The following is a 24781-nucleotide window of genomic DNA, read 5'->3' on the forward strand; positions in this document are numbered from 1 at the left end:
CAGCAGAGTTCAACTTCTCGGGGGGGGGGGGGCTGTCTGTTTCAGATACCCTGGCCTGTGGGCTGACAGTCTGCCAATCATAGTGGCAGCCATTCCCTTCACCCAGTCGGGGAGCATTTGGGTTGAGTGACAAGCACAGAGAGTGGAGGTGTTGTCTGAGAGAAGTCCTGGTGCTTATCTGAGACGGTCTGTGTCATAACGCCGGGCCGCTATCTGCCAACAGCATTATATCATATAGCTGCATCTGTATCTGCACTCCCTTTGCTTGACTAGCTTTTTTCAACTTGTTTCGTTTATTTGAAGTGGAATTCAGAGACGGGGCTTTACCGCTCACTGCTTCGGTTTTCAGTACAACTTCCCAAAGAGAAAGTCCTGCACATGGAAACATAAACCATTTACCTGCTGAATGGAGTCCTTCATGCTCTAAGACCTCTGGTCTGCCAGTGGGACAAGTCTCTATGTCCTCCTCTGTAGGACTTTTGCTAATTCCATGGCTTAACATCACTCCCCTCCAGAGTCTTCTCAGGTGGCCTGATCTTTGTCTTTTACATAAGCTCCGGATCGTACCAACTCCTTGATGGGGGTGCCTGAATCCTCAAGGGGGGTCACTCTCTCATTACGGAGACAGGACCGTCCAATCTCAACCTCATATAAGGCCCCCTTTTCTCCGCCAGAAACGAAAAGGAAGACCCTTATCTCCGTGATGAACTTACTCTGGGGCTTAAAAGAGAAAATCAATCGACCTAGTAGGATTGTGGAGGGTGTGGAGAGAGACGGGGGGGGGGGGAGTAAATGAAATTGATCCAGCGTAGCTGTGGGGTAAAGCTGAAAGGGTGTGACTCCCATGGGGGCGGAGGGCATGGTGTGTTGTGTAGGGGGAGCCAAGATGGGGGTAATGGAGCTCCAGTGAGTTATCGGCTGTGCCATGCAGTTGATGGGTTTGTTTATATTGACCGTGCCTTGGGACCTTCACTTGATATTTGAACGGATTCGGGGGGGGAGGGGGAGGGTGGGGGGGGGGAGGGAGGGGGTAGAGCTAGGATGGCATTTACTCTAGCGGCATTAATGTAGTCTGTTCCACATGGTTTAAAACAAACGCTAATATTTTATCTGAAATGCCACAAAGCTGGCAGATAGATCCATATTGTGAGGTATTCGTTGTTCCAAGCAAAAAAACATAATTAAAGAATCATTTAGATGATATTTTTTTTAAATCCAAAACTCAATTCTGCCTTATCAAAGTGCCCTGTTAAATACAAACACAGTGTCACATGCTTGGTGAGGATGAAAGATATATGACTAGATGTGTCTAATTGCCTCCACGTCTCCCCTCTCCCACAGGCCTGCAGCCTGACCTGGAGCCGGCCAAGCCGGAAGTGCTGGAGGAGCCCCCCAGGAACCTGGGGGGGAAGCTGGAGGACAGTCCTGGAGGCTCCGTCTTGTTGACGCCCGTCTCCGAGGTGTCAACCCTGGAGCTGGCCACCCTGTCCCCACCCCAGGTGTCCCCCTCCTCCCAGATCTCTGAGACGGCCTCCGACACCAGCCTCCCCGAGGCCCCGGGCCCCGCCCTGGAGTCCGCCAGCCAGCCAGACAGCTCGAGCACAGACGGAGAGCGCGGCACAGACGAAGAGAAGGAGAGCAAGAAGAACAAGCTCCATCTTCACTGTCCCGTCTGCAAGGTCACTGTCAACTCCACCTCCCAGCTGGAGGCCCACAACAGCGGTACGTACCACACATCCCTGCTGGATGAAACACCACTGGACTGCACGTTGGTACCCAGAGTGACACCTCTCCGCCCCCCCCCCCCCCCCCCCCGGCCCTTCCCTCCTCCAGGTACGAAGCACAAGCTGATGCTGGAGGGGCAGAGCGTGCAGCCCAGGCGCAGGGGCAAGGTGGTGGCCGCCCGCTCGGCCTGTAAGACCAAGCGCCTGGGCAGCAAGGGCAGCGTGGGGGTGCCCAGCAAGAACTTCCAGTGTGAGGTCTGCGAGATCTACGTCAACTCTGAAACCCAGCTCAGCCAGGTGAGGAGGAGGGGGAGCAGAGGAGGGAGGCTGGGTGGAGAGGGGGAGAGGGAGGAGGGAGGCTGGGGGCACAGGGGGAGAGGGGGAGAGGGAGGCTGGGGGCACAGGGGGAGAGGGAGGAGGCTGGGGGCACAGGGGGAGAGGGAGGCTGGGGGCACAGGGGGAGAGGGAGGAGGGAGGCTGGGGGAGAGGGAGGAGGGAGGCTGGGGGCACAGGGGGAGAGGGGGAGAGGGAGGCTGGGGGCACAGGGGGAGAGGGAAGAGGGAGGCTGGGGGCACAGGGAGAGAGGGGGAGAGGGAGGATCTCTCGTTGGCTCACTACATTTATTCCGAGGGGACAGAATCCGAGAAGTTCAGGGTTTAAATCCTCCTCCTCACAGTATCGGGCATAGTGGTTTATGGTCCCTTTCTGAATACAATTATGAATGGTTCTGAAAAAGCATTTCGGCCACATTGGAGCATAGAAGCTGGACTTAGATAGCATCTTTTCTTTTGCTGCATCTGAAGTAAGCAGCTTGGAAAGAAGGTGGTGAGTAGTAGCTCGTGTTAGAGATTATAGATGTTTCCCCCTGGGAGAGACTGTTAAACTGAGATGACTCCAATCACATGCCTAGCCGTTCTGCCGCCTCTGAGAGGAAAAAGGAAGAAAAAAAAAGTTACCTCAACGAGCTCATCCCTCTGTCTTTAACATCCTCATGGTCTAATCATGCGCCATTTTGTACAAAGACAGACTTATCTCTAATGTCACATTCCCCCAGCCCTCCGCCTTTAAAACGTAGCCGAACGCCCATAATGAGGAGAGTAATGTAGCAATAATCTCTTTCAGTTCTCATGCAGAGTTCTGATGAAGGGTAAGGGTCTGGCAGTGCTTGAAATGAGCCAGCAATGGAAATGTGTGTGCTTGAATCAGTCCGGTTTGATTGACATAGACTTGAAGCTTAAAGCTATTTGAAGGATCATGTTAAAATGGCATACTTTCATAGAGTAATTACATTTCCCACATTAGACAGATATATTTACATGTATTCATTTTTAGCAGATGCTTTATATATACGTGTGATGGTATCATGAATTTTAATAAGGACTGTTCAGGCTTTCAATCTTTCAGGGCTATTTGCGACACGTTAATGTAAGATATTGACGTCAAAGGTGTTTATGATGGGATTCTGTTGGCATATATACGTTAAGGACATCCTGTTTCCATGTTGATAATTGCTATCATTGTGATGGTCACTGAATCCATCATCTGTGCTGTGGAATGGACTGTGAAGATGTGAACGCTCGCTCACACAGGTCATGGAAAAGATCGACTACATGCTGGCATGTATGGGAACCCAGCCTTCATGCATTCCAGTGACACCATTTAAATCTCCGTACTCTAGCGAGAACATTTACATGTAGTCATTTAGCAGACGCTCTTATCCAGAGCGACTTACAGCAAGTACAGGGACTCAGCCACCTGACTCCCGATAAAATGTGTTAGCTGGAAGAGGACTGACATATCGTTCAGAAACGTGAAGTCAGAGATGATGTAAAAGTGATGCTTTTCTGTACAGCTCTACGTGTTGAATGTAGGGCCAGGTCGCTCACATTAGTCATCGGAACTTCAAGTCAGACACACAGGAAGTGATGACTTGACGTTGTTGATCAGTGTGGTTCTCCTGTGCCTCAGACTGATGTTAGTCGTCTCTCCTGGTCTCCCCAGCACATGAACAGCAGGAGACATAAGGACCGGCTGGCAGGCAAGCCCCCCAAACCCAAGTTCAGCCCCCACACTAAGACCCAGCCCAGCTCCAGCTTAGCGGTGAGACACACACACACACACGTACACATCTACACATACACCTGCAAATACTGAATGCTGGCAGACAGACTCATGGCTATGCTTACGTATTATAATGTCACATTTTAACTTGATAAAAATGTATACATTCTCAAATAAATACCTCTCAGTTTTGCAGAATTGACTGAAAACAAATTGAATTGACCCCCAACACTGACGTCCATTCACTCAGTCAGACACACACACATAACGCACGCAAACACATTACATTTTACATTTAGTCATTTAGCAGACGCTCTTATCCAGAGCGACTTACAGTAAGTACAGGGACATTCCCCCCGAGGCAAGTAGGGTGAAGTGCCTTGCCCAAGGACACAACGTCAGTTGGCACGGCCGGGAATCGAACTGGCAACCTTCGGATTACTAGCCCGATTCCCTCACCGCTCAGCCACCTAACTCCACACACACAAACACGCACTCCTCCTTTCTTTCCCCTCAAGGGGTTGCCTGTCTTGGTGAGCCAGCATGCCTGTGTGTCAGAGAGGTTAAACACGCTGCTCTGTCGTGCCGAATGAGCCCCCTGCCTCTCAGACGGGGCTGAAATAGCCCCTCCATTAACCCCGCTGAGGAGCGCCGACAACAGCACTCTGAATCAGCACTGTCAGCTAATCACTTTTGTGCTCCTGTCCTGTGTGAATTTCCCAATCCCCCCTCTCCCCCCCCCCCCCTCCCAACGACCATCTTCCTCCTTGTCCTCCTCATCCTCCTCTTCGCTCCTTGCCCGCGACCCTTACAGAACGTGAGATGGACTGGCTACGCAGGCGGGGCCGTGTCTGCCATGAAGAAAGTGTTCAGCCAGTACAACCTCGCCTCCCTCTCCTCTCAGGTCAGTGCCGGGGGGAGGGGCTTGGACTAGGCTGGCCAATCAGCAAACCTGGTCAGGGGCACGGGAATGAGCAGCAAAAGCAGAAGCTCATAGTGCTATGGAAATCTGAATCGTGTGTTTTTGAATGGTCGGAGCCTGTTGTCTGTTTTCTAGTCGATGTGCTGTTTGTGTACGAGCATGTGCTTGTGAGGGAAGTCTTCAGACAGCCCCTGGGGGGGCCCTGGGGGGCCCCTGGGGGGGCCCTGGGGGGGCCCTGGGGATGCTAGTCGAGAGGGCGTGTGCGTGAGTGTGTTTAGCCCAGGTAACTGTGTGCAAGAAGAGCTAGGTTTGTCGGAAATATATGTCCGTTGAGTAAATGTGTACACTTCTTTGAGCAAATTTGAAATGGAATGGAAATGAGCCTCTGTGTATCTACTTTTCTCTCTCTCAATGTATTGCCTTCTCTCTCTCTATCTCTCTCTTTCTCTCTTTCTCTTTCGTTCTCTCTATATCTATCTCTCTCCCAGACCAAACTGGCCTTGCAGAAGCAACTGGCCAAGAGCCTGACCACTGGATTTCTGCCAAGCCCCCTCAACCCACCCACTCTGTGCACAATGGCAACCAATCCGCTTGCCCTCCGCCACCCAGGCACTGCAACCTTCATCCAGACACCTTTTTTGGGCCCAGCCCTCTTCCGGCCTGCCCCGGGGCCCCTGAGGGCCACTCACACCCCCATCATCTTCTCTCCTTACTAATGACATGGCCCCTGTCCCTCTGAACTCCACCCTGTCCCTCTACCAGCCCCCAGCCTCCATTACTGTGACCCACTCGATAAGGGCCACCGCAAACTATGCAGCCTGCAAGAGCCAGGATGGAGAGAGCAAGTAAGCACACTAACCTTGGGCCCCAGAGGGGTATGGGACCGACTGGTGGCTCCTGGCATGGAGAACACACCCCCAAGGCCAAAGTCCTGCCTCCCCTTGACGCCCTCTGTGGTGGCCCAAGAAACAGGACACACCTCCAGGAAGTGACTGGTACAGGGAGTGTCTTTTACAGACATTTCATGGGTTGAAATGGTTTGGATGATTCATATTATTGTGTAATTTATTAGAGAACAAAAATCTAGAAGTGTAGATGTATGTTTAGTGTGGTTGCCACAAAATAAGGTCCCTTTACTTGATGCCTGGCAAAGTAACTTTTCTTTGCTTCTAAGTTATCTTTTATAACATGTTGACATTAATAAGGTCATGGAAGCAAGTCGTATCAAACCCCTTTTTCTTTGTACAGCCCTTTTTTACAAGCAATGTCACAGAGGGCAAGTGAGCCCAAGTCATATTTCTGTATCAGTGAAGACGTCTGTCATCTTGTCGAGGGGATTTACAAACTCTTCCTCAGATCCTTAAAGCAATCAGGGTCGTGGTGGTGGGATTTCTAACACATGAATATAGCAGACAAGCAAATGTCATAGCATAGGACTGTTGATGGCGGTGAGGCTGGTGTCCTTGTGAATTGTCTCCATGAAAGAAGGGCAGAAACACTGGAACACGTCCATCAACACCAGACACGGATCCGTGATTAAATTATTTCAAGAACACACTGTACAAGCTTTGCTGCCACAAAAGCCAACAGCTTTTCGACCACAAAGGTTATATTGCACCAACACCCTTCTCCCAACCTTGCTGCTTGGGCTCTTTTGTTACTCACAACCCAGAATTAATGTGCTGATTAGATGATTAAGCCCTTTCTCTCCCTCTCTGTTTCGCTCTGACTCACATCCAAACATGGCATTTCATAACTCATTTTACCCTGCATCCCTTGGATTAAGCACTCATTAAGGTCCTGAAAAGGTCAGGTTGTCAACTTGATTTTGTTTCAAGCTGCAGATGTGGCTTGATAAAGACCTTTGCTCTGTTGGATGATTTCTATTGTACAGCCGCTGCGCTCTTACTGTCTCTTTTTCTCGCCTTGCCAGTCTAAAAAAGGAGATGTCTCGCGGTATATTAAGATCTATAATCTACCGCGACTGCCTTCATCCACTCTGGTGATTAAACTGAATATTTTCCCCCCTACTGTCCTCCCCTCATCCTCGCCATTCATTTTCTTTGCCACTGTTGCCTCAGCAGACAATGATGAGAAGAAAAGGATGGCAATTTCTCCCCACCACAAAACAAATGGGAGGAAATGACTTGGCAGACCTCCCCCCCCTCCCCCTCACACTCCCCCAGTGAGGTTCAGACTCTTGGAGGGATATGTGGGTGGGTGATGATCCCATGTCAATCTCCTCACTAGGCAGGGATGGGGACTAAGCACAGTGGCATGGCAACCACATTAAAAAGCACCTTAAAAAAAGCGTAGTTACTTAGAAAAGCAATGGAAAAAATATACACGTTATTTTTTTCTCTTCTTTTAATCTGTTCTGGGTGCTTTGATAATCTCACATATTTGACAAAGCATTTTGATATCAACAGAACAATCAAGTTGTAATTAAAAATCTGTACCATGACTCAGGCAGGTCATGAGTTTCATATTGTGTCGATTTTAAGCAATACATCCAATAAGTTTACTTTTATATTTTCTCAGTGTGAGACGATAATGAGAGTTGGCTTTAGTCTATCTGAATCTTGGCTCCATTAAACTCCCACACAGCGGAAAGTCACTTAAGAGTCATGTACAATGACGATTTGTTCTGATGGTTCTGCCCTTGATGGTCAATCACAATCTCATGGTGTGCAGCTGTGCTGAACTGATCCATAAATAGCTGCTCTTGTATGGTGGAGAGGATGCTTCAGTTTGATCTGTTGACGCTGCTGTGTTTCACCTTCTGAAGAGGACCCGGGGAGAACATTCATATAGATTCAAGTGACAAAACAACGTTATGGATGGATAAGTGCTGCATCCACACATATCACCATGCCCCTCCCTCCTCCTACCCCTTTCCATACCTCCTCACTGTCTCACCAAATATCTCAAACACTTTACAAACACCACACGTATCCATTTCCTCTGCTCTCTGCTTTGGCGACGTTGAAATGAAGAACAATCCTATGCATTTCTGTTGTTCCCTCAGTGCGATGTATAGTGTGTAATGCAGTAGTGCCATCTGTCTTGAAGACCTTGTAATAGCCATCCAGTCGTGCTGCTCTACATCTCAGAAGCTTTTAGTTAGTTGGGAATACGAAGCCACCAAGTCCTCCTTGCCATAGCGTCGTGATTCGCCCCAGTCTCACCTCTCAGTGAACCAGCCTATGATCTCCTCTATTTGTTTCTTAATCATTCAATGGGAAATTCTCTGAAATAAAGACATTTTAAGTCAAATTGTATATGTAGAATCTATAGAGTAATCATAGAGATTTTATTAAAGTGGATAATACTATTGTTCTATCTGTATTATGATGAAATGCTATACTAGGGGAGAATAGTTTCTGTCTGTGTACTGTACTGCATGTACAGTAGGAATATGCTGTAAAAGTAAAAGTAAAATACTTTGCTTGTTCAATTGTTTTAGTTTTTTTACTTGTTTTCTTTTTATTATGTTTATTTACAAGAGACAAATGTTCAAACAAAGTTATTGGGTGATTTATTTTGTCTCTGGAGTTGAACTAAAGGTTGATTAAACAGCCAATGAAACAACAGATATGGAATACACAGGCCTCCTCACATGGGATTTTTGACCTTTGTTAAGTCCCTGGCCTTCTCAGGGCTCCACATTCAGCAGTACATGAACATTTCTGTACTGGACATTTCTGCTTTAGGACCATACATTCAGGAAGTCCTACACAGGCTGTAGCTGCAGGTCTGCTCACTCCGGAGGGTAAAATAACAGCCATGCAGCCCTGCAGCAGGACACAGGATGTGGCTGGTCATCCTTAGGACAGTATATATTTGAGTCGTGGGTTTGTGCGTATCGCACCTTTTTACTCGATCACTGTGTGCAGTTAAGGGGTAACGTGGGGGCTAGATGACTAGTACAGCTCTGTTTTGAAGCCAATCGGAGAGCCATACTCAAAGCAAAGTGTCACAGTAGATGAAAACAGAGCTGTGGCAGCATAGTTCTATGCTATACTTTGATGTTATTTTAGCAATAAAGGTGTGTGTGGCCAAAAGGGAGTCTTAAGAAGGGGAATACACTGTAAGAAGGATATTTTATGGTACTACTATGATAAAAAAAAACATAGAACTGCATATGATTAGAGATTCTGTGAAGGAATCCGAGTGTGTCAAGAAAGTATTTGCATATTTCTGCTGGCCCAGTTATTTATCGTGAATGGCTACATGGATGCTCCCCCATGCTCGCTGGGTGAAGGCCTGTCGGAAGTGACTGCCTGTGTATATTTGATATTCCCTCGTCCCTAAATCTGCGTAGGTGACAGAAATTACACCAGTGCATCTTTTCTATTAATTTTGGCAGTCAAAATCTCCACACTGCCGAGATCTTCTACAGTTGCCTCTGTCCTAGCTGAGTGCTTGACACATGATGATATCTGTGCCAAGGAACACTTAAGATGCTGTTATACTTTAGAGCCTTCTATAATCTCTTTATCTGCAGCATTGTCCCCACAGATGGCTATACTGAACCATCCCACTTGGACTGGTGTGGATCCAGACGAGAGAGAGAGAGAGAGAGAGATGGAGAGAGAGAGAGATGGAGAGAGAGAGAGAGAGAGAGAGAGAGAGAGAGAGAGAGAGAGAGAGAGAGAGAGAGAGATTAGGCTCCGAACAATGCCATGGAATCCAACTGGATTCCGGAACATCCCATGTCAGTGTCGTACCTTATAGCTTGTATCTCTCCCCTGATCTGTCCCGTGTCCAGATGTAGACCCTCCCTCTGCTCTTGTTGTCTCTTGAGGCGCGTCTGCTGCCCTTGCCATGATAATGCCAATCAAATGAGCATCTGTCACTCCACTGTTTGGACTGTGATGTGCTGTAACATCCAATCATTCTGTGCGTTTCTCAATTAGCTTGTTTATTTGCGTTCTGCGTCCTTGTTCGCATGAAGGTGAGCCCATCCCCATGACGATGGACAGTGTGTTTTTCTCATGCCAATGCTCCCCTTGTGGAAACATCAGATAAGCACAAAACCTCCCCTGGTGTCAAACAGGGGAAACCTTTCTTCAGATAATCCATAACTGTGACTAAAGCCAGTGTCTGGGCTGGCTGAAGAACACGGTGACCTTGCCCGACCTTCTCCTTTCAATGACAGTGGTATCGATGTGTCTGATGACTCTGTGTGACACAGACGTGTGGAGTGACGCGTGCTGTGTGGCTCCGCCCCCTCACTCCTTCCTCTCTGTTCTCCTTCTACAAGGACATGGGTTCACTATGTGTGTCCAGCTGTACAGTACATATCAATATCTGTGACCGGTTGTGTTCAATTCAAAGCAAACTGGACATTACAGAACATGTATGGTGATGATGATGTAGAAGAAAATAACAATAACTTATAAGGGGACATGGCCAATATTTATTGTATTGCCTTTGTCACGTGTTCATTGTACATTTTCCTACCATGACTTTATGATGTACCACGGTCAAGGAAAGATATTTTGATAAGATGTTATTTGCTTAAATGTTTTTATTTCAGTATGTATAGATAATGCAAAGTTCAACATAAAATGTGAGAGAGACAAAAAGACTGGAGAGTGAAATAAATCAATTCGATCTTCCACTTCCGGTGTCATTATTTATTGCTTTATTGGATTACAAATGTCACACTATTTAAAGTGACTCACTTCATAATGACAGTATAGTTCCGTTTTTTGGGAAAAGGTTTTTTTCCTCATTCACAATTACACAGGTTAACAATATCCAATATACTTACATAACGTTGCCTCCTGTCTTCAACTGTATTGTTATTTTCTAGGTGGTGGTTAAGGTGGAGAAAAAAGAACAATCACTTCAATGTCACGCAGTGATTTATTGTGTTGTTTAAGTTAATGATGGAAGTCTAACCTTTAATCACTTTAGGTCAGATTGAAAAAACTGTCCAACCGTAGAGATGGATATTCATTTCAGGCCAGTGAGGGCTGCATCATCTTCACTCCATATAAATCCTCATATCATAAACCTCTAGATGACCTAGTGTTGGGGAGAAACACTGCGATTAGAGGGTCACTGTAGGAACTGACAGGATTAAAATAAATAGTCTTCACGCCGAGGTGGGTAGGGGGGTTGCAATCCCATTAGCTTTATGTCCCAAGGGAGGGGTGGAGCCTTTGCTGGAATCGTGGGTATGGGTTTTGTGTTTTTGAAATGGCACTAGAAGACTGTCAGACTAGAGATAACAGGACATTGCTTTTTTTTCTCTCAGCAACATCCTTGGGGAAATGACTCATTTTGTGGCCGCTGCGGTCTTTCTGGTAAGCTGGATCATAAATCATGGCAGGGATAGGTCACTGCTCTCTGGTTTGCAGTGTGCAGGGCGTCTACATCAAATGGTACTGTTAGTGTCACATTTCTTCCGAAGGTCAATATAGCAGGTGAAACACTTTATTGTGCAGACATGTGCAACACATAAGCAAGTAATATATTACGAGTTGAAGTCCCATACACCAGTTTGAACTTGACATGTAGAGATTTGACATTGGTGTTAATGTGTTGGTCTGTTTCACAACGATCCAAGGCATACCTTTTTCTATTAAGTATACTGTCACAAAAACAACATGATTATTCTAAAGTAAAAGGAAGGTCGGTGAAGTATTTATTTCAGACACGTTTCATTACCTTTTTCTCATTAGCTTACATTAACCTTTCCAGTCAGCTACTCCACGTTGAGCTACTGGCAGATTAATTTATGCTGTTTAAACTTCTCTGACTTTCTTGCTCTTTGGCCCTGCTTCATTTGCCACAGGGCCCGAAGCCTACATCTGTTTCTTTGCACTTGAATTTTGCTACCTGAGATGAATACATTACATTTACATTACATTTAGTCATTTAGCAGACGCTCTTATCCAGAGCGACTTACAGTAAGTACAGGGACATTCCCCCGAGGCAAGTAGGGTGAAGTGCCTTGCCCAAGGACACAACGTCAGTTGGCACGGCCGAGAATTGAACCTGCGACCTTCTGATTACTAGCCTGATTCTCTAACCGCTCAGCCACCTGACTCCCTGTCACCTGACTCCCTGCCACCAGAACACAAACGATGAGCCCAAAACCTGCTCAGAGAACTATGTGTCATACATAAGTTATACATTGGATTAGCTGATGAGGTTCAGGTATCTACGTGATAATAAAGGGTGTGTAGACGAGGGGGCAGATGTGAGCTATGGTGTGGTGTTTTATCCTCCTGAACTTAATTCTTACTCCATGTTGTTACAGTAGGCTTTGAAAATCACCCTTCCTTCCCTATGTGCTACTCACTCCCTTGTATGAAGGTGGAGGGATTCTTTATATCCTTAGGGAGAGGAGAGACCTCTGCTGGTCACAGTAATTCAATGTAACTCCAGATAATCCAGAACTGTTTATGAAAAAAAAAAAAGAAGCGACTTGAGAATGTAGTAATAATATAAAATGCCATAATGACAATTTAGTTGTCCATTCATTAATAAATCATCAAAACTCAAAGTAAGGTGCAGAATTTATTTTATTTGTTTACAAAACGAGCAAACAAAGGTCAGATCTCCACACACTTAAAAGATAAATACTGTATAGACTGACTCGGACAACAGTTTTTAGTTGAAATGTGGTATAAAGATGCACAAACAAATCAGTCATCTGTGAGTGTTAACAAAGCTAAAACTAGTGAAAACTAGTGCAAGTTATTTAAGCTGATCAACTATAACAAATCTTGGTATATATTTTCTGGTATATTCAAGAGTGGGGTACAAAAACTGAGGAATGTATTTTTTACATTTGGAAAAATAAAGTATTTAAAAAGGACACAAATGACAGAACATGCTTCCACAGTTTCTCTGAGGGGAGGGCATGTCAGTAGTGTAACAGATCTCCTGGTTAATTGACAGTACATGAATCCCTTGTCCTCCTTCCTCCCTGTACTGTACACTCAACTTCTTTAACAATCAATATGAGTTTATGGTTAGCCATCAGTGTTAAGTTCCATCACAGATCAGTGATCAAGTGTTCAGTTCTGATTCAGTCTGTGTACATTCTTGCAGTCTTTGTAATCTGTGCAGTGTGCACCATGTGTGATTGTACATATGATCATCAACTCTCTGTGTTCCTCATCTACCAATCACCCCTCCTTTCTCTCCTTCACTGTTAATCGCAATCTCCTCCTCTTTTCCTCCCACCACTGCTTCCTCTCTTGTTCCTCTTTGACCTCCTAAACCCTCATCCTACAGTCCCCTCAGCTGTCAACAGACCCACTCCCCTTGTTCTTGTTGCGACTCAAAGGGAAGGTGGACTTGCTTTGAGGCTGGGTCATTTTACTTGCCAGGTAGACAAAAGGCTCGATGAGGCTGCGTCTATCCTCTACTGACACCTCCCATAGTCGGACCTTCTCTGTCTTGGCCCAGTTCTGGGCCATGTCTGATTCCACCCTCCTCTGGTCCTGCATATCCAGCTTGTTCCCGAGAACCACAATAGTCACCTGTGAACAAACAGCCCTTCATTAGCCTCAAACTGTATAGGTGGGATCTCATTTAGACATTTTGTAAACATATTCACGCGATAAACTAGACACAAATGGATTAAGATTCTGACCTCTTTCTTGTCCCTGTGGCGGTCAATGTCCTTCTTGAGGGCCTCCATTCGTTTAAATGACTCCTTACTTTCAATACTGTAGACAAGCACAAAACCGTCTGCAAATGAGTAGTAGTGGCGAGGGAACTCGAGTCCATCCCGCAGTCCCCGGGTGTCATAGAAGCGCACCTGCTCTCGTGTGCCGCGGTCAGTTTCAATAGACCCTATGTAGATGTCCTCCAACGTCTCCATGGATTCAGAACCTAAAAGTGCGTTGCAGATACAAATTACTATGTAAATTGATAATGATGGCACCCTTTGTTTTTAGATAGTGTAACATAACAACAAAGCAAAAATAACCGTTAACTTACCAGCAATGTGGTTGGCATAGAGCAGTTGTTCCAATACAGCAGTTTTGCCAACAGCAGCAAGACCGCACACTACCACTTTACAACTTTTGCCCATGGTCAATCTGTAATTCGTTAAGAATGCCATTATAAAACAAGCCATTTCCAGATAACGTAAAGCACAATGCACATGAAAATGGGGACATACGATAGAAACATACTACTTTACGAAAGAAGAAGCTAGTCTAGCTAGCTGCAGCAGTGCTACAGTGGGCTAGCTAGGCATTGTAGCTGCCATTACTAGTAGTTTCTGGTAGATGGCTAGTTAACTGTATTTACTAGTGAACATGGCTAGATGTTTACAATAAAGCCTCACCTCGAACAATTTCCTGATGAGTTTGTCGGTGCAAGCAATTTTACTGCCCGTTTAAAGCTCAATCGACTGTCGTTAAGGGAAAAAAAAGAAGTAGATAAACGTCTGGGAAACTGGGGACTTCCTGTTTACTGTCTACGTAACGACGTAACCAAGAAGAAAGGCGGAGCAACTGTCAAAATTCGAGAATTCGCTGTTTCCAGCCCCGCCCCCTGTCTCGGCAAAATGGCGAATGTGGACTATGATGATGTGAACATGGACCAAGAGATGGAATTACTTAGTGACGAAGAATTGGAGAGGTGCGTAACCATAAGGGCACAGCTAAATACAATTGACAACACACGCCTTGAATGTAATAAAACAGTGCCAATACCTAGTATGAGTTTTTTCCGGCGATTTGATACTGTCAGACTAGCCACAGCGCGTTAATAGCACTAGCCCTGCTTTCCAGCTAGCTAGCTACCACTGTAGCAGCAAGCTGGTTAATCGTTAGAATTAACTTTTCTTTTGGCCTCATTCCGTTTTCTGACAATTATTGGACTCTGACTAAGCTATAGGAAGGCCGAATATGTAGTGACATTTCGTCAACTTAAATATATTGTTGATACAGTCATTGTCAGCTGTCTAACGCTGTATGTGTTCAATCTATAATTATGATCTGAACTACATCAGTGAGTGTGAAGCATGGCGGAGCTTCCTAAAAAAGCCAGCAGTGTCAGTGTGCCCTACAGGGTGTCATGTGTTTCATGGACTACGCACGTCTATTTCGTCTCGAGACTGTCTTTGGATTGGATCTAGCATTCTGTGCTGCTGTGGTGGCTGTTTCTATACATAGTCTGGTTTTGTGTAGCAGACCTGTCCCAACCTCAACCCAAAGTTAACTCACCCATGCCTTAGAAGCTCAGTTTTGACGCAGATTTACACCCACCTCAGCCTTGCTACTACTTGGGTCACTTCGTGAGAGCAGGTGTGTGTTTTGAATGTTTAATGTGACAAGCATACTATCAACACATAGGTTAGGTCGAGACCTAACCCATGTTTGATGACAGTCCTAATATATTCGGAGACAGTATTCAACACAATTCATTTAAACTATGTCCTCTTGTTCAATTCTGTCTTAAGCCCTCTCGGACATAATTATTGTCAACATTGTCCAGTTTATATATATATATATTTTAATCTATGTCATAATACTTTTGTTTTCTTGTGTATCTGTCAGAGAAGCGGAGGGCTTCAAAGAACAAGGAAATGCCTACTACATTAAAAAGGATTATTCTGAAGCATTTAACTACTACACCAAGGCAATAGGTAAAGTTTGTGAAGTTTTCAACCATTCACTGTGTATTATTGTCTCCAAATGAACAGCTATGTGCACTGTGGCAAGTAACAAACAAAATGAACTTTGACAAACTGAAATTCATTTGAAAGATGTTGTATACTCTTGATAGACATGTGTCCCAAGAATGCCAGTTACTACGGAAACCGTGCAGCTACACTGATGATGCTAAGCCGATATAGAGAGGCGCTGGAAGACTCCCAGCAGGCAGTGCGGCTAGATGACACTTTTATGAAGGTAGACTTTACAGAGGAGACTACCCCTCATTTGTAAGCAATTGGTTCTTACTGTAATGCTAGTACTACTAAGAGTTTTCACGGTAGATTAGAAGTGAAGACAAATGGTAGCATGTAAATAATTGCTTTTGGGAGTGTTGGACTTCTTGGATGTTTCATGTCTCTGTGTCACAGGCCCAAATGAGAACTATGAGTCAATTGTCCCACAGGGTCATCTACGAGAAGGAAAGTGCCATCTGTCTCTTGGCAACGCCATGGCTGCCAGCCGCTGTTTCCAGAGGGTTCTAGAACTTGAACCTGACAACAGCCAGGCACAGCAGGAGGTGCGTCAGACTGTCTGGGCATTACCTAATGAACCACAGCAAACTGTCCCTTCGCAATCTTGCTCACTCTATTAAGTAGCAAATACCTAAATGACAGGGATTTATTATATCAAGCATGTCTTATGGAGAAGTGTTGTCTCAAATCCAGTTGAAGAATGCAGACTCGATCCTAGAGTATGAGAAGATGGCGGAAATCGGGTTCGAAAAGCGCGACTTTAGAATGGTAAGCAGTCGTAGTTCTCAGTTTCTTTATGACATGTGTTCCGGGGTTCTAGACATGACTGTGTCTCTCTGGCTCTGGTTGCTATAGGTTGTCTTCTGTATGGACCGTGCCTTGGAGTCCACCTCAGCCTGCCATCGATTCAAAGTACTCAAAGCAGAGTGTTTGGCCTTGCTGGGACGCTACCCGGAAGCTCAGTCCGTAGCCAGGTAACCGCTTTAATGACATCCGGATTGCGATTTTAGAAATAAGTCAATGCACGACTCTCCTTCAGAGAAACGTGTCTTGTTTTTGTTGGCCACAGTGATATCCTGAGGATGGACTCGACCAATGGGGATGCTCTGTACGTGCGAGGCCTCTGTCTGTACTATGAGGACTGCATTGACAAGGCTGTCCAGTTCTTTGTCCAGGCCTTGCGTATGGCCCCTGACCACGAGAAGGCCCGCCTCGCCTGCAGAGTAAGGCTGAGTGTCCATACAGCGTTTTTTTCTGAATGCCAGTATTTTTTTTCACTTGTTCCTAATGAGGAGATGGTGCATGCGGCTGCCTTGAGAAAAAAGGGCTGCCGCTCCAAGCGCTTCTAGTTGAAATCTCTGAACTTTTCAGAAAGGCGCTGGTATCGTTTCGGTCGCTCTTTTTCAGCTTGCTAGCCACTCAACAGTCAGAGAAATGAAAATGTCCATTAATGATGAGCTCATAGCTTTATCCGAGAATATGTTGTTTAAGCTACTTGCTTGCACTGGGTTGAAGTGGTCCTCAGCACTCCTCCAGCGAGTTTCTGCCAGAGAAAAACTCTATATGGATATGTGCCCTCAGTCCTCCTGTGTTGAAAAACACCACAAAACGTCATTGAACCATCACACACAACAAAAAATCTCCATTCTCAGCGGCTTGATTCTAATGTAGAGTGCTTCTCAGAGTGGTCTCTAATGTATTTTCTTTTCTACTCCAGAATGCCAAAGCACTTAAAGCCAAGAAAGAGGAGGGCAACAAGGCTTTCAAGGAGGGGAATTATGAGACAGCCTATGAGCTGTATTCTGAGGCCCTGACAATAGACCCCAACAACATCAAAACCAACGCCAAGCTGTTCTGCAATAGGGGCACCGTTGGATCCAAGGTGAAGCACAAGGAAGATCATCTCTCTTGTCTCTGTATCCACTTTTATAGACACCGTTTCCCTAAATGTACTGATGAGTTTTTCATCTGCGCAGAACTGATGCATACTTAATACATGTAAAGGGCCCCTATCTTTATCAGTTGTAAATCCTTGAGGAAGTCACACACTCTGAAAGCGATTCACAGATGAACTTAAGACAATACAAGCTACTGTTCTATCAAAAGGTTTGCCTTGTGAGCCAGTAAGTTTATATGCACACTCATACATTTATATACTGTATATTTATACACATTCAGATTTTTGGTGAGCACCCACTTACTGTGTGTTTTTTTTTTGTGTTGTTATATCTTTGACTCTGCTCTTTGTTTTGCTGCCCTCTATCTAACCACCAGAAGTGGGCCAGCATCTCAGTCTCACTCTCCTTTTCTTTTTCCTTTGAAAGCTGAAAAAACTAGAGCAGGCCATCGAAGACTGCACAAAGGCAATCAAGCTGGACGAGACCTACATCAAGGCCTATTTACGGAGAGCGCAATGGTACGTCAATGTCTGGCGTGAGCGTGGCCACTACATGCATGGACGGTTCAGTATGAGTGCGAGTGAAATTAAGAGACCATCAATCGTATGTTACAGTCCCGTTTAGGTCATTTAGCAGGCACTTTTATCCAAAGCAAGTCCCTTTCACGTGATTCCATTGCTTAATATCCAGAACTTTTTAAACTCTAAAGTCTTTTTTTACGTGGAAGTTGAGATTTTCCGATATGGTAATATTGGTGATTGTTCCTGTTTGTGTGTGTGTGTGTTCTGCAGTTACATGGACATCGAGCAGCATGAGGACGCAGTGCGGGATTATGAGAAGGTCTACCAAACAGAGAAGACAAAAGGTATCTGTCTCTATCAATGACTCAGCGTTTCCTTTCTAGAACACGATGCCCTATTTTCTTAGCAATGTCCTTTCATTATTTCACCAAACTAAATTCACATGCATTTGAGAGTCGTTTTACACTGTTGTGAAGGAGCCGGTTACAATACAGCGCCACCTATTGTCTCCTTGTTGGGAGTTCACCTCTGAAACTGATATCTTGAGTTTCTCTCTCTATCCCTGTTTTATCTCATGGTTTTTCATCTTGGTCTAACTGTGTCTCATTGTCTTAGAGCACAAGCACCTTCTGAAGAATGCACAGCTGGAGTTGAAGAAGAGCAAGCGGAAAGATTATTACAAGGTGCTGGGCGTGGACAAGAAAGCTACCGAGGACGAAATCAAGAAGGCGTATCGTAAACGAGCCCTCATGCACCATCCAGGTAGGAATTAGGGGACTGGTCATACCGATCGACATGTACCAGAGCTGCAGGATGCCGCCGCGCTTAAGGGTCCGTTCTGTTACATTTACATTTAGTCATTTAGCAGACGCTCTTATCCAGAGCGACTTACAGTAAGTACAGGGACATTCTCCCCAGAGGCAAGTAGGACGAAGTGCCTCGCCCAAGGACACAACGTCATTTTGCACGGCCGGGAATCGAACCGGTAACCTTCAGATTACTAGCCCGACTCCCTAACCGCTCAGCCACCTGACTCACTGTTGCTCCGCCAGACCGTCACAGTTCAGCTAGTGCGGAGGTGCAGAAGGAGGAGGAGAAGAAGTTCAAGGAGGTCGGAGAGGCGTTCACCGTGCTGTCCGACCCCAAGAAGAAATCTCGTTACGACAGCGGTCAGGACCTGGAGGATGATGGCATGAACATGGGAGGTTAGCACCTGGGGATGTAGGAAGGAAGGGGTTGTCACCATAGATATATATAAAGGGTAGATGTCTCGTCCGCGTTTCCGGACAACAGAGACGAACGTCCGCACTTGGCGGCCATCTTGCTACAGTTAACTCGCTCACCCATAACATTGTGTTGATGCTACATGTACTTTTTAAATGACCATAACTTGCTCAATTTTCAACCGATTTTGAAACGGTTTGGTTTGTTATCAACGTCAGGGATGTTGTTATGCCACTGCATACTTCTATTCTATATAATAAATAAAAATTCATAAGCATGCAGTGGCATAAAGACATCTGATGACGTTGATAACAAACCAAACCGTTTCTAAATCGGTTGAAAATTGACCGCCACGTGCAGACGTTCTAGACTCCGCCGTAAGACATCTAGTCTTTATATATATATCTATGGTTGTCACTGCCTTCAGTGTGTTAGAAGTGTTGTGTCTGATTGTCAGGAACATACTCATGTGTTTGTGTCTTACCCAGATTTTGATGCCAACAACATTTTCAAGGCATTCTTCGGAGGGCCAGGCGGCTATAGTTTCGAAGGTAACTCATGTACGTATACCAGGAAACGGCACTTCTTTCTTTTTATCCTATCAAAATAATTTGAGTTATTTAGGTCAACAATATTAAAACAAACTACTAATAATGATCTTGTGTGTTTTGTATTATAGCATCTGGACCAGGAAATTTCTTCTTCCAGTTTGGTTAAGTTGGGAATCCAATACCCCTGCCGTTCCAACATCATGGACATAAACAAATTCAACCCTCTATAACTCGTACCTACCCTCATTTTAACGTGTCTGACTTTCTCAGTCAGACTGTCTATGCCATTGACTAAATGAATGCTATCCAATGACACCATGCAACAAACGAATTGTGCTTGTACAGCAAGTTGAAAGTACACCTATTACTGGTTTTGAGTTGGTTTCCTTAAAAGAAAAGAAAAAAAACTGTCTGGAAGTCTTTAATAGCTGGTTACATTGAAGGTTTTAAAGAGAATGGTGGCCGAACCAAGTAAGAGCTTGAATCATGCAATGTTTCCTAAGAGTGATGGTGTAGCTACCAAGTCTGAGCAGTTGACCCATGGAGAAACCTCTGAGAAGCTTTGGGACAGTAAGCATGCCATGAACCGCCTCTTAAACCGCTCTCCTGGAAGTTTTCAAAGCATGCAAGTTAGTTTCTTGCCCAGTCGTTTCCAAAGGAGGAAATTACATGGGTTACTTAGCAACTTGTAATATTGCTATAGCCGAACACCTCTCCTCTGAACCAGTATACTCGAAAATTCAGCAGCTGTGGATATTCTTACTGACAGCTTTGTACTTGTCCCCATGTTATAGGAACTGTTAAGGTTCAGAATTGATTTTCCACAACTGCTGGAGATCATATTTGTTCATGAACTGTTCATGTACAGTGAAGAGATGGCTTTGTTGGCTTGTTAAGCTAGTACTTTCACCTTCTGTGTGGTTGGCTTTCTCACCTCAAGTTTTATGTTCGATGTTGCCATTCACCGGTTGCTGCATTGTACATTTTACTGGAATGTAAAGTGTTAATTTGTGTTTATAGTTGATAACTGTTTTCCAAATTGTTTTTCTTTTCTTATTTTATATATATGTAATATGTAAATGTTGTGTTTCATAGAGTATCTAAGCTCTAGATGAGAATGCTTATATTATGAAAATGCCACCAAGGACTAGCTTAATTGCACAAACTCAGGAAAATGTTGTTGCACTTAAACTGCATCTGTGAAAAACTGACATCTGTCAACTACATCAAGCAAACAAATCATTTCAAATATATAGCGGAAATTAGTCATCAAAATAAAGAATTGATAAACGTATTGCGGTCATCTGGATTACATACACGATGACATGAAGAAGATAATCAAGTTAACATGCTGAGTAGGATGTTTTGTCCATTTGGTGCACTTCGAAAATAAAAGCATTCTCATCTCTCATCATAAGTTGGAACAACATTGACTACCACACAGTCATGTAAATAAAGTTAGCCTCTGGATTCCTCCCATGAAATGTATCATATTTGTCTTTATTTCATGTGTCGTCTGGGACAACGGAATAGCAGCATTTTCAGTTGTATTTTTTATTTTGCTCTGACTCATTCCAATCCTATAGTTTACTCGAATAGGCTTAAGAGGGCAGTGTTGAGACTAGTCTTTCTTATAATGCATACAGGGACTGAAAATGACACGTTGATCGGTGATATTTTACAATCAAAAACCACTGTCCAGCTTTTGTAACTCTGGGCAGATAAGTGCTCAATGACCTTCGGTAAAAGTCTACAAGCTCAGAGGTTTTCGCAACTAGAGGACTTGTTTGACTGGTTGCTAGGATACCCCGATGGGACACACTGCTGTTTCTTGCCACTGATGTCCTTGCTGTCGCTGTCTAACATAGAGAAGGCCCTATTTGCCTAACGCTAAGAAAGATTTGTTCATAATGTCTGACACGGAAGGAGACCAAGGCCCCAAGAGCACATTTTCTACATACATGGCAGAGGGAGACCAATTGTATCAGAAAGGGGAATATGTCAAAGCCGTAGAGAGCTATTCTACGGTACAGTACTGTATATTATCACGACCAGGCACCTGCTAGCTCTACCCTATATACACACACAAACTATCTTGCTAGAAAGCTATAATGTGTTATCATGTAGTGTATTGAATTATGTTAATCAGTTGAAAACACATGTTACAGGCATTGATTCTCCAGCCGGACGACAAAAACTGTCTGGTTGCCAGATCGAAATGCTATGTAAAGATGGGGGACTCCGAAAATGCTCTTCGGGATGCAGAAGCGTCACTCAAACAGGACAAGGAATTTTTCAAGGTGCAACATTTTCCGGTGTTGATAATCCAAACAGACTGACACATTAAACGTAGAGACACTATCAATCATATTTCTGTAATGTTCTCAGAATCACATTAATTTTCATGTGTTTTTAGACCGATTGCACATTTCTGCTCCAGTATTCCTAGCCTATCGCATACAATTACCAAAGGCGGTGCTATTTTGCCGAAGATGAAAAGTAGGATCATAATTTTTCTAACTGGAAAATATGTTAATTGAACGTGGGTTTTGTACTATCGTTCCAGGGTTTGTATCAGAAAGCAGAGGCCTTGTACACAATGGGAGACTTCGAATTTGCACTGGTGTTTTTCCACAGGGGTCACAAACTCAGGCCAGAGTTACAGGAGTTTAGACTGGGCATCCAGAAGGCTCAAGAAGCTATTGACAACTCTGTAGGCAGTAAGTTGTAGAAGTCTGCCATCTTCAGGTTTCAGCGCCTGGCTGTATTTGAATAACTCACAGGTTGCTATCTTTTGTTCTTATTTAAAACCCCTGTCTCTGTGCCATTCCAGGCCCCTCCTCTGTCAAACTGGAAAACAAAGGGGACTTATCCTTCTTCCACAAGAGTGATGAGGTTAGTTCCAAGTTTCAAAATGAACATCGTCCATCACACATCACCTTCCCCTCGTACACGTGCACGTCATCTTAGATCACTCTACATCCGATTGACAGGGAAAGAAGGGGCGGCAAAAGACACTAGCTCACCCGCTGAGGAGGGAACTGAGGCAGCAGAGCCAGAAAACACCAAAGGGTGAGAAGACTACCAAGCAGCTGCTTGGGGAGCTATATAGTGACAAGGAGTACCTTGAGAAGTTACTGAAAGATGAGGGTAAGCTGTTGGGCCAATGTGTTTTTTCTTTGTTATACTAATCAAAACCCCCACTCATTAGTGGACAGTGTTCTGCCTCTGTTTGATCTAACCTCTCTTGCATAAATGGTACTTCTGACCTTCTGCTGAAACTTTAAGGAATTTCGTTTCATACTCATTACCAATACTAATCAAGGAAGAAGGGTATTTGGCAATGTCACACTTTAAAGATGGTTTTATAAATGGTCTCCAGACTTGGTGAAAGGTAAGATGCGGGGTGGCGAGAGGCTGCAGGACGTCATCCTGAACTGCATCACTTATCTGGACACTCGCACTGAGTTCTGGCGACAGCAGAAGCCCATCTATGCGCGGGAGAGGGATCGTAAACTCACGCAGCAGAAATGGAACAAGAGCCGTCAGAATCCCCCCTCTGACCCCAGCCGTTTCGTGCTCAAGAGCCTGGAGGAGATTGATACAGGTAAGAGAGACATGAAAGCTGCAAATGATGGCTTAGAAGTTTGGCTACATTATTGTATGTTTTTCCTCTTAGCCTTGAGTGCAGGCAATGCAGAGGGTAGCCTCAAGAAAGCTCGAGAAGTTCTAAAAACAGTACAGTTCTGGTCTGAAGAAACGGTGCCCAATAAGAAGGAAGTGCTTGGCAACCTACACAGTTGCATTGGGAATGCCTTGCTTGACCTGGGGCATATGGACAAGGCTCTGCACAGCCATCAGAAGGACCTGGAGTTGGCCAAACAATGGTAAGCATCCCCTTTCATCAAGAATATCACCTCAAACTATTTGGATCATCAGTATTTCTCCTCTTGGCGTTTCGGCGCAACAGCAAGCTCTCAGATGCAAAGTCTCGGGCTCTTGACAACATTGGCAGGGTGTATGCCCGGATTGGGAAGTTTCATCACGCTCTTGTTGCGTAAGTAGACTTTGAATCTCAATGACATACAGTATAAGGGAGTCGTTTGTTTTGCAGTACAGTTCGGAGAAATCACTTTTTTTTCTCTGAACTTGAAACCCGTTTTAGCTGGGAGGAGAAGATACCTCTGGCTCACGCTGGTTTGGAGAAGACCTGGCTGTTTCATGAGATCGGCCGCTGCCACCTGGAGCTGAAACGCTATGCAGAAGCACGTGACTATGGCGTTCGCTCTCTCCTAGCAGCCGATGAAATAACAGATGAAAAGTGGCAACTGAATGCGTGTGTGTTGGTCGCACAGTCAGAGTGTAAGTGTTGCGCGTTGAGCCATGGACTGGACTTTTGTTTTGATACTTTGTATTGTAGGAAACATGTTATCACATTAGTGTCAGTTCCTCATTCCTTACAGTTCCCTTTTCCTCTGCCAGTGAATAGAATTTAGCTAAATTGTTGTTATTGCTTTGTGCCTCCTGTCAGTGAAACTTGGGAACTTCAAATCTAGTGTTGTTCACTTTGAGCGAGCGTTGGACACAGCCAAGCTTCTCCAGGATGACCCTGCCAGAGATGCTATTCATAAGGTTTAATCAACCTGTCATATCTCAGTCAAGTCTGGTCTAGTCTGTACTCTACCCATGCCTACAAGCGCATTAACAAGATATTTCATGTCTTTCCAGGCCCTCCGTGATGCAAAGCAACAATCTGCACAGTGACAGACAACACAACGTGATTGGGTTTTTGAGTGCTTGTTGGGAAACAATGTCCTGTAATGAACAAAACCTGGAGATCACAGGCATACAAATAAAAAATGTCACATTCAACACACACTGAGCACACTGAGTGTATATTAATTGTCAGATTGCAGGAGAAAAAAATCTGGTGATTGGCAGGGGTTGACAGAGATACATTTACATATTTAATTGGATTGTATTTGATCCTCTGCCGATATTTTATGATAAACTGTCATTTATTTGTTTTGATATGTATGCAGTGACGCATTTAATAAAGCTTTTGCAAGCCCAGTATTGCCCTCTCTTACTGTAGTAGTATTTGGTAAACACCTGTGTAGAAACATGGTCTGGCCCTATATAAGTCTCCGTGGTTGTCGAGGACGCGCAATCGGGAGTGTAGCCCACTCATACTCCACCCTCATCTAAACC

At 44.7% G+C, this 24781-nt stretch overlaps 4 protein-coding genes across 6 annotated transcripts in view; 3 read left to right on the forward strand and 1 right to left on the reverse strand.

Moving 5' to 3' along the window:
* znf385c (zinc finger protein 385C) overlaps window positions 1-5423 on the forward strand; it is a 58961-nt gene extending 53538 nt beyond the window's left edge. Inside the window, exons 6-10 of the mRNA XM_067233230.1 lie at window positions 1342-1722; window positions 1834-2021; window positions 3726-3824; window positions 4600-4689; window positions 5196-5423. Coding sequence (XP_067089331.1) covers window positions 1342-1722; window positions 1834-2021; window positions 3726-3824; window positions 4600-4689; window positions 5196-5423 — 986 coding nt within the window. The remainder of the gene's footprint in view (window positions 1-1341; window positions 1723-1833; window positions 2022-3725; window positions 3825-4599; window positions 4690-5195) is intronic.
* Window positions 5424-12721: 7298 nt separating this feature from the next.
* Window positions 12722-14163, reverse strand: nkiras2 (NFKB inhibitor interacting Ras-like 2). Its single transcript, XM_067233138.1, has 4 exons — window positions 14030-14163; window positions 13678-13778; window positions 13328-13569; window positions 12722-13214 (listed from the first exon to the last, which is right to left on the reverse strand). The coding sequence occupies exons 2-4, from the start codon at window positions 13769-13771 to the stop codon at window positions 12972-12974; spliced, it is 579 nt and encodes a 192-aa protein (XP_067089239.1). The 5' UTR covers window positions 13772-13778; window positions 14030-14163; the 3' UTR covers window positions 12722-12971.
* Window positions 14164-14238: 75 nt separating this feature from the next.
* dnajc7 (DnaJ (Hsp40) homolog, subfamily C, member 7) lies at window positions 14239-21054 on the forward strand. Of its 3 annotated transcripts, none has more exons than XM_067233405.1 (14): window positions 14239-14325; window positions 15246-15334; window positions 15475-15599; window positions 15808-15921; window positions 16070-16144; window positions 16232-16350; window positions 16446-16599; window positions 17094-17258; window positions 17701-17792; window positions 18066-18139; window positions 18411-18557; window positions 18848-19000; window positions 19508-19579; window positions 19699-21054. In XM_067233405.1, the coding sequence occupies exons 1-14, from the start codon at window positions 14252-14254 to the stop codon at window positions 19734-19736; spliced, it is 1491 nt and encodes a 496-aa protein (XP_067089506.1). In that variant the 5' UTR covers window positions 14239-14251; the 3' UTR covers window positions 19737-21054. The 3 variants fall into 3 exon arrangements, with proteins under 3 accessions (XP_067089506.1, XP_067089507.1, XP_067089508.1); XM_067233406.1 differs by having other exon boundaries at window positions 19508-19570; XM_067233407.1 differs by having other exon boundaries at window positions 14255-14325; window positions 15251-15334.
* Window positions 21055-21406: 352 nt separating this feature from the next.
* odad4 (outer dynein arm docking complex subunit 4) lies at window positions 21407-24642 on the forward strand. The gene is made up of 11 exons (XM_067233408.1): window positions 21407-21597; window positions 21739-21870; window positions 22137-22290; window positions 22404-22465; window positions 22564-22720; window positions 22953-23177; window positions 23250-23457; window positions 23541-23627; window positions 23736-23932; window positions 24102-24202; window positions 24299-24642. Exons 1-11 carry the CDS (start codon window positions 21481-21483, stop codon window positions 24332-24334), a joined length of 1476 nt encoding a protein of 491 aa, XP_067089509.1. The 5' UTR covers window positions 21407-21480; the 3' UTR covers window positions 24335-24642.
* The last annotated feature ends 139 nt before the right edge of the window (window positions 24643-24781 follow it).

This window comes from Osmerus mordax, chromosome 3 (assembly GCF_038355195.1).
Source record: "Osmerus mordax isolate fOsmMor3 chromosome 3, fOsmMor3.pri, whole genome shotgun sequence".
NCBI lineage: Eukaryota > Metazoa > Chordata > Actinopteri > Osmeriformes > Osmeridae > Osmerus > Osmerus mordax.

What these genes read in the sequence shown, in the direction of transcription:
- dnajc7 (XM_067233405.1), top strand. Translation starts at nt 14,252, where the DNA reads ATGGCGAATGTGGACTATGATGATGTGAACATGGACCAAGAGATGGAA. An exon ending in AAAAGCGCGACTTTAGAATG is followed by an intron (nt 16,145 to 16,231) that starts GTAAGCAGTCGT and finishes TGGTTGCTATAG; the next exon opens with GTTGTCTTCTGTATGGACCG. An exon ending in GAAGCTCAGTCCGTAGCCAG is followed by an intron (nt 16,351 to 16,445) that starts GTAACCGCTTTA and finishes TGTTGGCCACAG; the next exon opens with TGATATCCTGAGGATGGACT.
- nkiras2 (XM_067233138.1), bottom strand. Translation starts at nt 13,771, where the DNA reads ATGGGCAAAAGTTGTAAAGTGGTAGTGTGCGGTCTTGCTGCTGTTGGC. An exon ending in CTATGCCAACCACATTGCTG is followed by an intron (nt 13,570 to 13,677) that starts GTAAGTTAACGG and finishes ACGCACTTTTAG; the next exon opens with GTTCTGAATCCATGGAGACG. An exon ending in GCCACAGGGACAAGAAAGAG is followed by an intron (nt 13,215 to 13,327) that starts GTCAGAATCTTA and finishes GTTTGTTCACAG; the next exon opens with GTGACTATTGTGGTTCTCGG.
- odad4 (XM_067233408.1), top strand. Translation starts at nt 21,481, where the DNA reads ATGTCTGACACGGAAGGAGACCAAGGCCCCAAGAGCACATTTTCTACA. An exon ending in TATTGACAACTCTGTAGGCA is followed by an intron (nt 22,291 to 22,403) that starts GTAAGTTGTAGA and finishes GTGCCATTCCAG; the next exon opens with GCCCCTCCTCTGTCAAACTG. An exon ending in TCTTCCACAAGAGTGATGAG is followed by an intron (nt 22,466 to 22,563) that starts GTTAGTTCCAAG and finishes TCCGATTGACAG; the next exon opens with GGAAAGAAGGGGCGGCAAAA.